The sequence below is a fragment of the Uloborus diversus genome, chromosome 6 (assembly GCF_026930045.1).
Source record: "Uloborus diversus isolate 005 chromosome 6, Udiv.v.3.1, whole genome shotgun sequence".
NCBI classification, from domain to species: Eukaryota; Metazoa; Arthropoda; class Arachnida; order Araneae; family Uloboridae; genus Uloborus; species Uloborus diversus.
This window is the reverse complement of record NC_072736.1, coordinates 10725088-10740774: the sequence shown is the minus strand read 5'-3', so window position 1 is coordinate 10740774 and position 15687 is coordinate 10725088. Positions and strand designations below refer to the sequence as shown.

Below are 15687 nucleotides of genomic sequence, written 5' to 3'. Positions count from 1 at the left end.
CAAAACTTTTGTGACCTCGAGAAAAAGATAAGCAACAGAAAATACCAAACTGAAGAGAATCCGCCGAGTTTAGAATTTGGACTTGGACTGCAATAAATGCTCTGTGATGCTTTCCACTTCAGGGCGATTCTCGTATAGGTCGAATTTCCTTCGATGTCGTTTTAGAAAAGTCACGTGAACAAAATCACATCCGATCTACCAATCAGATGTCGAATATTTCACGTGCCCTAGTTAAAAACGATAGTGAAGTTAAATCCGAGGTAAACGAGAATCGGACTACTTGTCTTGAGAAGGAATAGAATTGTTGCAACATAAAAGACCGAAAATGGGGAATGTCAACATTCTACTGAAATATTCGGTGTCTCACTGATATCTTTAGTTTTGCGAATGTGGACATTTGCCAGCGAATGTCGACATTTACCAGGTTTCGGCCTTCATTGTAACAGATACATTAAATAGTTGAAACTTCCATAGGGAACCACGGACTCTGTAGATGTCCATCTACGACATATATCGGAGGGACAGATGCCTCTGCGAATCTGTGATACTTGTAGAAAGTCTTTGGGTCAGTTCTTGGAACAGTTCGTCCTCGCACTGCTTTCATAGCAGTTCGAGGAACTGGTGGTTGGACATCGTTTGACCTATACACTGGACCCAAGTCTTCAACTCCATAAATGGCTGCATCGTACTCTGCTGGTGGTTCAGCTTGCAGATACACATCAGCAGGGTTTGGAACGTTCATTCCTGGTTCGTTTGTCTTTATCTGAGCCCTGAAGCCGTCGTCGTCTGCAACATAGTGGACTTCCCGCTGCATCCCATGAGTGTCTACGTAACCGTAACTGCCTTCCACCTTCCCATGGCTGTCCATCGCATCGGATCTCCATTGGTCCCCATCTTTATCATGGACTTTATATCCGAAAGTGTAAGGCTTTGGTGGCTAAAGATAAAACAAATTATTTTTTTAGAACTCTTGTAAACTACTCACATAAAAATTTTGCATGATGACTCGTATTTGAGGAGGTGACGTTCAAGAGTTTAAACCCAAACATAGTAAGAGAATGTGGGGCAAAGTAAGATTGGGCGGGGGCAGGGCCGTGGACAGGATTTGGGGACCCCTATGCAACTTTCTTCAGGGCCACTAACTTTTTACTTGAATCTCCTCTTTCTATTTACGCATTTTTTTGTTCAAAAATATTTCTCCCAATCGAATAAAAAACATTTCATTCGAAAAATATTTCATTTTTCACTTTGCCCCATGAAAAAAAAAAAGTGAAAACTTTCCACTTTTTTTGGAAGGAACAATTTTGCTGCCAAAATCAAAAAATAATGTTGCAATGCAAATTTTAATTTTGAATACAATTGTCTTTCTTTAGGTAATACTAGTGGTACCCGCACGGCTTTGCCCGTAATAGAAAAATTAAAAGGTCTTTTGGTTCGCCTGTATATTTACAAATAATGTATGGTGAATTTTCTCGCCAATTGGCTTGTACCCATGTTACGGTTCCACGTTATTATAATTTCGTATCTCGCCAATTGGCTTGTGCCCATGTTACGGTTCCACGTTATGATAATTTCGTAATTTACTCGTCCATCTTATGATATTTTTGTTCTTAAAATTGGAATAGAAAAAGAACCACATCGAATTTTCGAAAAATCGCTTCGAGGTGCACACCCCCATGCTACAAACTAACTTTGTGCCAAATTTCATGAAAATCGGCCGAACGGTCTAGGCGCTATGCGCGTCACAGAGATCCAGACATCCAGATATCCTACACTGTAACAAATTTCGGAAACGTTTCTAGATATATCGGAAACGTCTCCGAAATAGTAAGAATCCTTCATCCAATAGCGAACTCCTCATTATTCAAAAAGCTTTTTGTTATTTCAAGAAATCTAGAAGCGGAAGTGAGGCGCAATGCTTCGAAACGTATTTTATCCTTCCAACACTGGCGCCAGTCAGTCGAAAATAACGAGAGCTTATTTTTTCCTTATCTATGGTTGCTGCAGTCAGCAACTGTTTAGCATTGGATTGCTTGTTATTTTATGTCTAGAGAGTAACGACGTTATGTGTCGAAACTAATTTTACGCTTTTGCATTTTGGGCTGCCCTTGATTTTTTAGACGATGTACGCAGCTATTAAGTTAGTTAATAACGCTTCTTTACAATTTCCGGTGCGACCATGATTACATATATATTGTGTGTTCAAGCGTGAATAGTTTCGACACCCGTTTTTATACTTAATGAAACGAAGCCCTTTGGTTTACTTATCCAGTTGTAGTGAAGGTACTTAGATTTTCTTCCGCTCATGTTCACTTGTAAGTATTAATGAATATTTTAAAACATGTTGTTATATACATTTATATTTTTGTTGATTTGCATTTGATGAGGCTCCAATTGTAACTGTTTTTGGGTTTATCGAATTAATTTAAAGTTATCCTACATACCTATGTGCGCAGTGTACTATTTGTTGTAACCAATTGAAACTGATTAATTACGCAAAAGAAATAAGATTTATATTTGAAAAGCAATCACAGAAAAGTTATTTCGAAATACTTGGATATAGATACATTGGTTCAAAAAAAAAAAAAAAATCAATTGTTTAATTCATTAAAAATATGGTAATGCAAATGTTTTCTAGTATTTTAATATGCTTCATAAAAATGTGCCAGTATTATTTATCTTTTTTTATTATAATTTATTCATTTATTTAAAAATATTTATACCATTAGAAAATGGCCCAGTTATATCTATTAGTAAGCAACATAGTTATGCAATTAATTCATGTGCTTATTCATTTTGTTAAATGTGGTTGACGATAAAAAATTCCTTGACATTAGTTGTTCGGTAAATAACATTTCCTTCGTGGATATACTAGTTTAATATAGGACAGTCAGTAGGAATGAGTCAGAGGCAAAAATGGAACAGCTGCATTTACAAGCCGAAATAAAAAGAAATATTATTTCATGTCATTGTTTTAAAAGTGATCCTTTTTTAAATACTATGTTATTAATATACAATGTACATATGGGGAGAAGACGAGGGGCGTTCACCACGCAGACTGCCATTGACATTTTCAGGGATTGCTTTTTTTTAAGGGGGGGGGGGGGGGCGCTTTATAGCATTTTATGGGTTCACCATCACTCTTATGGTGTGGGGGAGGGGAATCTCGTATATATGAAATGGAGTAATCATGCAATAGAATTCAATGTTTTAATAAATAAAATATGTAATCCATTTTGCGCACATTGTAAAAATAAAATCAGTAACCTATTTTGATTAAGTATTTATTTTTGTGATGAACTGGAAAAGGGAAAGAACAGAAGAATCACCCCGAATGGTTCCAACAGGAGGACTTGGTGTCATATTTAAATTCACCAATTTCTCTGTTGGCACTTTGCGGTACACTTTGTTCGTCAGAGAAATAATAGACTTGGCGCGAAGGGAAGGTAAGTTCTGTCAAATTTTATCCGAAAATAAAAGCTATCAAGTTTGATACAAGATATGTTTTTAAGTTCTGCATTAAAAATACAATATGTTGATAATTTTGTCTTGAAAATATTGAGAGTAAAACTGAAGTTTAAGATTGTTTAACAAACAATCCCACTTTTGAGAAAGTATCCCCCTCCCCTCCCCTGACGATTTTGTGATTAAGAATGAAACTACTATATTATTTCAAAAATTTATAACTGTGCATATGTTATGCTGTTAACTATGCTATTTGTCATTAGAAATTCAGAAAAAAAAAAAAAATCTACGAATGATTCTAAAATTGTTTGTTTTATTGCTGTTAGATATGAAAGAACTGAAACTGATATGGTATGCAATACTATAGTAAAGAATTATATTTTAGAAAAAATCACGGAAAAAGGATTCTGAAATTCTCGGAAACGTTTTTGAAAATTGTTTGGAGAGTTCCGAAATACTCGGAAACGTTTTCGAAACTTTCATGAACCACAGCTGCACGGAATACTCAGAAACATTTCTGGAAATTACGGAAAGAGGACTCCGAAATACTCAGAAACGTTTCTGAAAATTACAGAAAGAGTATTGCAAAATACTCAGAAACATTGAAAGAGGATTCCGAAATACTCAGACACGATTCTGGATATTACAGAAAGAGAATTCCGAAATACTCAGAAACGTTTTTGAAAATTTCATGAACCGCAGCGGCACGATATACTCAGAAACGTTTCCGGATTTTTTTTACAGTGTACAGACATCCAGATATCCTACAGACATCCAGAGATCCTCCGGACAGAGAGACTTTCAGCTTTATTATTAGTAAAGATGCAAAACAAATTTCATTTTAAAAAAGCTCGGTCATCTTAACTACTTCACTTTGCCCCACATTCTCCTTAATTTTTTGGTATGAGGAGAAAACTGTTTCTTCAATACGCAGTACTTAATAGAATAAACAGTAAATGAATGTTTTGTTAACCCATTTCAGTAATCGCAAAATAAGATTTTTCTAAAATTCTTCTTACACTGTTTGAAATAACTTAGTTGTTTTACAAGAAATGCTGGAATAAGTTGCTACTGGTCAACTACTTCGGAGTAAATTATATTTGATTACACTTACAATGGATTAAATACCCTTTTGTTCAGTAAAACTACTGTTATTTATAACAACTTATTACGATAATAAACTAAATAAAAGCAAAATGATTATTTCTTGCAATCTACAAGTTGTAAACAACTTTAGCATCAAAAGTGCAAAAAAATGGACTTCAGGCATAGCAAAGCATAATAGGATATAGGAAGCAGATCTGATTGTTCCAGTGAGAATACTATTTCCATTTTGTTTGATCACGTACGCAGCAATTTTAAGTAGTTTTCGAAAGATAGCTGAAAAGCTTTAAAAACTTAGACACATAAACCATAAACTATAGAAATTGCAAAAATTACTATAAAAAAAATTGCTTAGAAATGCATAAATCGTTTCTAAAAGTATGTAAGTGAAATTATTTTCGATTCTTATTTAAGATATATTTTTTCTAGATCAGCAGCAATTCATTAAAAAATATTCAACTTTTAACAAACGATAGACGATAAATAAAAATTCCCACCTATTTCCATGAATGCTCAACTTTTGCATTTCATCAGTGCGTAATTTCTTCAACACATTCAGTTAAGAGTAATTTTACATACAGTGTAATTTCACGTCAAATCAAAATATATATATATATATATATATAATTTGAATTCTGACACTTTGAATTCGAATTATGTTTTTCGCAATCACGAGTTGCGACAGGACCCTACTCTTTGGAGGCTATTGTTTCTAGAAACGGCTTATGTCCTCCCAAGCCTACCCCTCCTCTTGGGCGGGTTACGTGTGCGTATGTGTGTAAGGATTTGTTTGTGAGTAGACGTGTGTGTATGTAGGAGTGTGTGTATGCAGGATATGGACGCCACCGCCTAGGACGAGGGGATTCCGGTGGACAGTGCTGCCAATGGAGGCTAGGACCAGAGGAGCAGCTCCGTCCTCCGGTGGACGGCGGTGCTGCAGAGGCCTCTGGTCCATTCTGAAAAAGGAACCGGACATCAAGGACGGTCAAATGAAAGCAATAAGCAATCGTGATTGCTCAAAAAAAGTTTTTGACCTCACCATTTACGATTTTAACGAAAATTGGTGTGAGGGACACATATGACAAGGGAAGTAATCTGGTCAACTTTAGAATTCTACTTTAAAAATTTTACGAAATAAAAAGCTGTTAAAAAACTAAAAAAGTACGAAAAAAAAAAGAAACGTTGTGACATTCAAATGACTGTAACATCTCTCTAAATGACAGTAGAATAAAAATTCAAAAACCATTTTAAAGCTAAAGAATAGACCTTTCTATTGATATAAAACATGATCATCTTACGATAGGTTTCAGTTTCAAGGTCATTCACCGTGACTTTTGACCTTGAATATCTCAAAAAGACATGCCTGCTTAGAATTTCTTCAAAAAAATAAATTTTTTAGCTATAACGCTATTCTTCCACTACATCAAAGCTTAGACTGGGATCGCAAAGGTAAGGTACTGAAAGATAATCAAGAATTTGACATGTTGAACATTGTAGAATTCCATATGTCAGGTCAGTCATCTTCTTTACCTCTTCACCATTTCCGATGTTAATGAAATTTCGTTAGAACACATACGACAAAGTAAGTAATCCTGCCAATTTTCAGAATTCTACTTCAAAATTGTTACAAAATATACAGGGCTTTAAAAGTGCTAAAAATTTAATTAAAACTTTAAACGTGCAATATAAACGGAACGTTGTGACATGCAAAAAACTATAACTTCTATTCTAATTACAGTAGAATAAGAATTTGAAAACCATTGTAAAGTTAAAGACTAGAACTTTCTATTTGTATAAAACATGGCTTTTTCATGACAGGTTTCAGATTCAAAGTGGATTCAAGGTTTCAGATTCACCTGGACTTTTGACCTTGAATATCTCAAAACATGCCCACAAGAATTTTTTCAAAAAAAAAAAAAAAAAATTATAGTTTCAGCACTGTTCTACTACACCAAAATCTAGGCTGGATCGCAATGGCAAAGGACTGCAAAAAAAAAAAAAAAGTCAGATATGTTTACGTATTTTTGTTACATGTTTTACATTAACTCTGTCTTAATATTGTTGCTTTTATTTTATTGTTTTAATTATGCTAATAACATGTAGGGTAGACCGTCCAGTGAATGAACAGTTAGGCACAATTTCATTTTTTAAAAATCCTAGTAATTTTACATTCTATACTATACAGATCATGATAGTTAAAACATTTTAATTTATCTATGTAAATATGTCTAAAAAATCGCGGGAACTTAAATGGTACCGCTTCCGACTTTTTTAGGCGTTTAAAGAAAAAATGGCACAACGACCCAGTGAATGAACACCTCGAACCAGTAAATGAACACAAATTGGTCCAGTGAATGAACATTATAAATTTTGATTCAAAAAGAAACTAAGTTTCTTTGAGATCTATCTTTCTATATAACTATCTATATCTATTTATATAACTATATATATCTATCTATCTATATCTATCGTTTTATATCTCTATCCATCTATCAATATGCCTTTATATCTATTTTTCTATCTACACATCTATCGGTCTATCTTTATGTCTATTTACCTATTTATCAATGTACTTATCTATTTTTCTATCTATCTACTTATCTGTATCTAGCTATTTATATATGTATCTATCTATCTATCTATATATCTTCTTATCTATCTATCTATCTACTTATCTATTTATCTATCTATCTATCTACTTATATATATATCTATCTACTTATCTATCTATCTATCTATCTACCTACCTATTCTATCTCTATATTTATCTACCTATATATCTATTTAACTCTTCTTTTTTATATATCTATCTCTATATCTTCCTCTATCTATTTATCTATCTATCTATATACAAACATACATACATATCTACCTATCTATTCTCTCTCTCTTTGAATATATATTTATATTTCTCTATCTCTCTATCTACCTGTCTATCTATCAAGAGAGATAAAGACATAGAAAGATAGATGTAAGAAATTATAAAATATATAACGAAATACATAAATAAATAAGCATATAAAACTATCTGCATTACAATTAAGTACAAAAATGAAAATATCTCAAAGAAACTTCAAATTTCTTTTTTAATCAAAAGAAATTTGCCATTGTTCATTCACTGGGTTTTCGCAATTTTTCGTACCCAGTGACTGAACACCCCTCTACCTGAAAATCTACGCATTCTGCATTGACTGAAACAATTTAAATCCATAGCCTAAATATGTATACTTAATTTTTCTTTCGTAGAGTTAAAAAATAAAATTTATCGATAAAAATAATATGTATCAAAATAATTGCTAGCACGAAACCAGCCTTATTATTTTAAAAGAGAAAAAAAAAACGATTTACGGCAAGAAAAATTTCAAATTTTTTCCAGGAAAAAAATACATATCCAAAGTAACCAATGAGGTGTCAGATAGCTTAGAATATCAATAAAGAACGCTTTTGTAGTGAATTTATTCAGAAAAATTTTTTTGGAAGCTTATTTTTTTAAAAAAAATGACGCGCTGTTCATTCACTGGGTGGTGTTCACTCACTGGTCGGTCTACCCTATATTTTTAAAGAAATTCTAAGGTGCCGTGTTTTTAGACATTTAAGATCAAAATTCACGGTGAATTGAACCATGGTAAACACTTGAAAACGTACACACCGTTGACGCACGGTGAACCTTGAAACTTAAACTTGTGAGAAAGCCATGCTTTATACCAGTAGAAAGCCCTACTCTTTAACTTTGCAATGGTTTTGAAATTTTATTCTGTTGTAGTTAGGATAGAAGTTGCAGTCATTTGCATGTCACAACTCTCCGTTTATTTTGCAATTTTAAAGGTTTTAACAACCCTGTACTTCATAACATTTTTGAAGTATAGTTCTGAAAATTAGCAGGATTACTTAACGTATCGTATGTGTCCTTCTCACGAAATTTCATCGAAATGGTGAGGAGGTCAAGAGGGTGACTGACCTGACATATGGAATTCCACAATGTAAAACATGTGAAAATGCTTGATTTTTTTTCAGTACCTTGCCATTGCGATCCCAGTCTAAGTTTTGGTGCAGTAGAAGAATAGTGTTAGAACTATAAAATTTTTTTTTTTTTTTTGAAGAAATTCTTAGGGGGGCATGTTTTGAGACATTCAAGGTAAAAGTCACGGTGAATGACCTTGAAACTTAAACTTGTCGTAAGATGGTCATGTTTTATATCAATAGAAAGCTCTATTCTCTAGCTTTACAATGGTGTTTGAATTTTTATTTTACTGTAATTAGGAGAAAAGTTAGTCATTTGAATGTCACAACTTTTCGTTTTTTCGTACTTTTTCAGTTTTTTAACCTGTATTTCGTAAATGTTTTAAAGTAGAATTCTAAAAATTGGCCGGATTACCTATCTTGTCATATGTGTCCTTCATATCAAATGTCGTTAAAATCAGAGATGGTGAGGTCAAGAAGGTGACTGATCTGACATGGAACAGCTAAGAGTAATTGGAAAAGTATTAGACAAGTGATTATAGAAAAAATATGTTACTACGATAACTCGAACGAAGTACAATGGGCATAATAGAGAATGACATCAGGCATAAAAAGTTACAAACAATATATAATGTACACGTGGGTCACCTAAAATAGTCCTCTGTGCATGGCTAAAACATTTTGGTGATAGAATAAAACATAAATTTTCTCGCTTTATTTGACATTATAGTATTTTATGGCTGCTTTCAACAAATTATTGAATTCCACGTTCTTTGACTTCTATCACGTTACCTTCTGTATATAATTTATCCCAAACCACGCACAAGTCAGTCATTTTTTTCCCCAAATAGTTTACTCACGTAATCACTGACTCAGCTGTTTAGTACCATTTCTCACAGCAAAATATTTAATATTATTAAATAAGTTTTCTTCAAATTGTGCAAATTAAAAAAAATTGATTTACTTCAAGAAAAGTGACCTGGAATTTTTTTTTTTTACCTTGAACATAATACTGATTTTCTAATTCAAATTATGTCACTCAAAATCAGTCATTTTCTCTGGATAGTTCTACTTGAAATTAACCTATCAGTATTTTTGAGTTTCCTTTTAATAACCAAAATGAGTTCTGTATGAAGATAGGATGCTTTATTATTTCTTTGTTACATTGTAATAAAATAAATTGTTTTCAGCAGCATCTAGTACGTCAACTTGATGAATTACGTACCTGTGTAGTTGCTTCCGTAGGTAGGAAAGCACCGCCATGTGTTATAGTGTTGAGGCGTTCTATTCCAGGGGGTCAGGGGGAGGACCGATGGAAGTGGGAAAGGTACGTTCTGGCTTGAAGCGCTTGATTAGAGATTTTAGCCAAACTTTGAAATTAAGTTGTGCGCTAAGTTTTTGACAAAGATATATATTGTAGTTACTTATTTTGTTCAATATTTTAATCTCTAAAAGTAATCCGTCCATATGTATGGTTAATGGAAGAGTTATTTTCGAGATAATGTTATATTAATGAAAAAATAGGTGTTTTTGAGCAATCACGATTGTTTATTGTTCTCACTTGACTGTTTTGATGTGTTATCATTTTATTTTCCCGCCAGCACCCTCTGCAGCATCACCGTCGACCGGCTCCTCACGATGCTGCTCCTACAGCGAAAACCGTCTCCAGGTTGCATCCATATGCTACACACACGCGCATACATACACAACTACACACACACACGCACACGCAAATACATACACACATACACAAACACATACACACACAAACACATACACACACTCAAACACATACATACACACGCATACATACAGACACCTACACATACACACACGCCTACACACAGCAACCCACACACTCATTACACTCATGCCTGCACACAGACACAAACACGTATGCCTACACACGCATACACATTCCTCACCACACACAAACACTCATACGCATAAATACCCACATACTCATACCTGCACACAGACACAAACACAAATGACAACACACACATACACATACCCCTACACACAACTACACACACACACGCACTCTTAAATACATACTCACATACACAAACACATACACACACAAACACATACATACACTCAAACACATACACACACTCAAACACATACATACACATACACACACTCAAACACATACATACACACGCATACATACAGACACCTACACATACACACACACCTACGCACAACTACCCACACACTCATCACACTTATGCCTGCACACAGACACAAACACGTATGCCTACACACACATACACATTCCCCACCACACAAAAACACTCATACACACAAATACCCACATACTCATACCTGCACACACACATAACCACACATGCCTACATACACACACACACACACTCGTGATTGCGAAAAACATAATTTGAATTCAAGAGATCAAAATTGAAATTAATTTTTTTTTGTCACTAATTTGGCCGTAATATCTAAAGCTCACTTATGAGAAGGGTGAAAACATAGTATGTTCGTTACGGACCCATACAGCATAGATTAAAGCAATTTCCAGCTTTCCACCAATTACTTCCGTGTTCAACTCCCTAACCACTGGACTACTTCTTTAGGGGTGTTTTTTGATCAAAAATACGTTCTGAAAGGGGATTTTGAACAAAAGAGCCCTTTCATATGCATAAACTACAGTATTAGAATTTGCATTTAGGTTAAAACCAATGCCTCTGGGAGGTGTTTTCACTCCCCTCCCCCTTCGCTGCGTCACTGCATAGGAGTAATATTGCAGTTAGGAGGTCTGTACTAAGGATTACATTTTGCTCACTTAATTGGAACGTTGTAACTAAGTGTACAGAGCAATTAATTCAAATAAATAAATAATTTCCCCATTTTTTAAAATTGGATCCAATCATTCATTTTATAATTACAAAAAATACAATCTCCTTTCAAAAATTTCAAATTACTTACTCCAAAATCTTCATGGTTAAAACCACCAAACTCTGATAAAACACTTGGTAACAGCGTTGCTAAAAACAATATCTGAAAATAAAAAATGATAATAATAATAATAGCAATATAGAGATATAGGCATCGAAAACTGTGAATATGCAGTCACAAGTCACGACCATAGATTAAAGATGAGCCTAGACTGCACTATAAGGTTATTTCTCTATATTCAGTAAATTACCGTCCATTAGCCAGGGCTAGAGCAGAAATACATGAAATACACCGCCAGCTCAGTCATTTACAGCCGAGGACTGCAGTTTCGTGCTCATTAGCACTCATCAGCCCGGCAAAGAAAAGTGAAGGAGATGGAAAACCTCTTAATGAAGCCAAGAGTGCCAAACAAACTGGTAGCTAATATAGATGTGTTAATTCTATATTCGTTCTTATTAGAACTCCTCGGTCAGGAATAGTGAATAATCGAGTTGGAGGCAGATGTCCTCTCATTGAAGCTGAGATTGCCAACAAACTGGTAGATAAAGTGTAGTTTAGCAGAAAGTTACCGCTCCTAAGCCAGAGCCATAAGGCAGAACTAAATGTGAGGCAGAACTAACACTTTCATTGGCACTCTCACGGCTTCAATGAGATGACATCTGCCTCCAACTCGGTTATTCACTATTCCTGACCGAGGAGTTCTAATAGGAACGAAACTGCAGTATCAGGATGTGATAATTGAGCTGTCTGCTATATTGCATTAAGTTCTGCCTTAACCCTGATTTAGAGACGGTAATTTACGGCTAAAAGGCTACAATTTGTTTAAAATAATATTGCGCTATTACACGCTTCTAATATTATAACCTTTTAATTTGTTGTTAAATTACGTTTTTCGCAATCACGAGTGTGTGTGTGTATGTAGGCATGTGTGTTTATGTGTGTGTGGGGGTATGTGTGTTTGTGTCTGTGTGCAGGTATGAGTGTGTTGGTAGTTGTGTGTATGAGTGTTTGTGTGTAGTGGGGAATGTGTATGTGTGTGTAGGCATATGTGTTTGTGTCTGTGTGCAGGCATGAGTGTGATGAGTATGTGGGTAGTTGTATGTGTATGCGTAGGTGTCTGTATGTATGCGTGTGTGTGTATGTATGTGTTTGAGTGTGTATGTGTTTGTGTGTGCATGTGTTTGTGTGTATGTGTGTGTGCGCGTGTGTGTATGTGTGTGTGTGTAGTTGTGTATGCATGCGCGTGTGTGTAGCATATGGATGCAACCTGGAGACGGTTTTCGCCATAGGATCAGCATCGTGAGGAGCCGGTCGACGGTAATGCTGCAGAGGGTGCTGGCGGGAAAATAAAATGATAGCACATCAAAACAGTCAAGTCAGAACAATAAGCAATCATGATTGCTCAAAAAAAAAAAAAAAGGCCTACCAAAAGTGCAGAAGTGGCTACCATTGTGCCATGTTTTATGATTTTAGTAACCAGTGGCTACTGTTCTAATTCCTACAGAGCTCTATTTGAAATTCAATGTAATATCAAATTCAATCAGTGTTCACACTTCAAGTTTTCTACTCCAAGTTATTCATGGGCGTTGACTATCCATCGGCGCTTAGCCTCCTTGAATAAATTGCTGAGAGGGAAAAACTTGCATGTAAATTTCAGAAAGAATTTACAACAGATCCATATTTGTACACGTTAATGTCAAACTTCTTCCTAAAGACATTAGGAAAGAATGGGGTGGTTTCCTTCAGTCAAAAGTACTACTTTTAGTCATTGAAATTGATAGAATAAGCAAAAAGAAAATGACATGGACACAGAAAGTACTTTCATTTTCCCAACAGTTATTTTTTAATTAATTTTTTTTAAATGTCCGATTCTTCAAACAAGGAGTGATCTTTATGACGTCACAAATGATGCACTATGGCGCATCTTTCTATTACGTTTCCACGTTATGATAATCAAGCAGCGAATTGAATATTGCGCTCTACGCTTGCTATCAACCCTATCGTTGCCAATACACGTGAGTAAAGATGCGAATTAAATATTTTGTTCTGTGAATGGCAACATTGAATGGCATTTCATCATTTGAGATGTCACACGACAGAAGTGTAAACAATGAAAGCGCACCGATTTAAGTAAGTTTTTAAAAATATTAAACTTAAATAAATTATTTGAAAAATGGTCAGATCCTATGTTTTTAAGCATGCTCTTTCATAAAAAAAAAAATATTTTTAAAATTTTAGAAACGACCCCATTAAAAGTTTTTAGCTTCTGCGGACAAATTAACCAATATCGCATTGATTAGAAAGATCATATCCGCCATCTGGAACGAGGAAGAGCTCCTAGAGCTCCTTTTTACTACAAGCCAAAAGGCAAACGAGACCGTGGCTGGTCTAGAAAACGGTGATTAGACCAAAAAACTGGAAAAGACTTTTAGTCTAGTCCTTGAAGAAGATGATGACAATGATTTTGTCAATGTTGAATTTTAGATTCTTGAATCTTTAATTTCAGTAAATTCAATATTTTGTACTTTTTAAAAATTAATTTTTGTAAGTTTTTCTCCGTGAGGCCGGTCGACGGTGGTGCTTCAGAGGGAGACGGGGGGAAAATAAAATCATAAGAATTCAAAACCGTCAAGTAAGAACAATAAGCAATCGTGATTGCTCAGAAAAAAGGACAAAGTTTTGCTAAGGCTGGTTTCGAGAGTATATGCGTGGTAATTGATGCAAATCAAACCGCTTAACATACGTTTTTCTTAAGATTTTGATGAATTATGTACACAATAACTTTCTCTGAAGAGACACTTAGACATGAATTAGACTTACATTATTTATCCCAAAGTATTTTGAGATGTCACAAACACTTGGTAATAATTTCATTACGCAAGTATGGCTTGTTTAAGTAGAACAATCGATTTACTAATATCTAAACAATGGAAACATAAACCAAAAGTACTGCTTGTGCTAAATAATGTTTCGTAAACAGATATACAGAGTATAACAAATAAATATGATCTGAAAATTTCGACGTTTCTGTTTTTGTTTATACATTCTAGTTTTGGCTTTTAAAATGGAAAATAAAAGAAAAAATGAAGCCTAAAAAACGGGAGGAGGGGGAGAGGGCGCTCCCCTTGCCCCCCCCCCCCTCGATTCGCCGTCACTGTAATCGGATCTTGTAAATTATTACTCTTATTTTCTCATTTGTCGCATGCCTCAAAAGTTCACACTTAATTCAGTGCTAAACGATTTTTGAAGAATTATATATAGCAAGGTACGGCGCAGGGTGAAGAAAGGGTGATACAATACTTCTGCAAAGAACAGAAACAGAATTAAAGAGTTAGATAAAAAAAATTCCTGTACCTGGTCATAATGAAGGCACTATTACTACCATATAAAAATAAAACATAACTGGTTCCGTTATAATTTATACTAGCAAAAATACCCAGCGTTGCCTGGGTCAGTAATAATTATGAGAAACAATCGTTACTTGCCCTTGTTTTCTGTTTTAAGCGAAAGAATTTAAAACAAACCTTTTTGACGTGATTAAAAATCGAGCTTCTTCCTTACTCATTAAACTAAAATAACAATAAGTATAAAGAACAAAATAGTATTCAATTAGAAACGAAAGCACGACATTTAAGCATATACAAATTTGAAGAATTTCCGAAATATGAAATTAAACTTTGCATGTTTAAAAAGATTTATCTGTTAGTACTTTTTTTTAAATCTAAAACCTTCTCTGTATGGTTATTGATGTACGAACTGTTTTTAAAAATGTAGCCGCCCGTGTTCCCCTTACACTTGCTTTAGTTATTTTGGGAAATTTCAATTTTTGTGAGCACTTGGTGCGGTTTAAAATCTTACCAAATTTGCGAGAATCATTTTGGGACACTTTCGATAATACTCCCCCTCCTTACTAATTTTTATTATAGAAATATTGTTGCCAGATGCTGAGATACTTTTAGTCAAAATAAAATGGCGCTAAACGGTTTCATCCGAAATGTTTCCAAAATAAGTAGTAAAATTTGGCGATTGTTTGAAATCGTGCAAAAAGAAAAATAATCGAAGTTTTTGTGCGGTTTATGGATTTGCCTAATTTAGTTGTTGAATTATTTTTACACAGTATTTTTTTTTTTTTAAGTATCTTTGATTGGCGATATTTTGTTTATATAGTGAAAGCTGAGAAACATTATTACGTAGTCTTTGGGCTCAAAAACAGCGACAGTGGAAAAAAACTGCCAAATG

At 34.4% G+C, this 15687-nt stretch overlaps 1 protein-coding gene across 1 annotated transcript; it reads right to left on the bottom strand.

Moving 5' to 3' along the window:
* Positions 1-451: 451 nt before the first annotated feature.
* On the bottom strand, positions 452-12898 carry LOC129224207 (cuticle protein 19.8-like). Its single transcript, XM_054858625.1, has 3 exons — positions 12875-12898; positions 11479-11550; positions 452-937 (listed from the first exon to the last, which is right to left on the bottom strand). The coding sequence occupies exons 1-3, from the start codon at positions 12896-12898 to the stop codon at positions 452-454; spliced, it is 582 nt and encodes a 193-aa protein (XP_054714600.1).
* Positions 12899-15687: the final 2789 nt, after the last annotated feature.

Coding starts and splice junctions, on each gene's coding strand:
- LOC129224207 (XM_054858625.1), bottom strand. CDS start 12,898: ATGGTAGCCACTTCTGCACTTTTG. Junction 11,551..12,874: donor TAGCCACTTCTGCACTTTTG/GTAGGCCTTTTT, acceptor TTTTATTTTCAG/ATATTGTTTTTAGCAACGCT. Junction 938..11,478: donor TTAACCATGAAGATTTTGGA/GTAAGTAATTTG, acceptor TTTTATCTTTAG/CCACCAAAGCCTTACACTTT.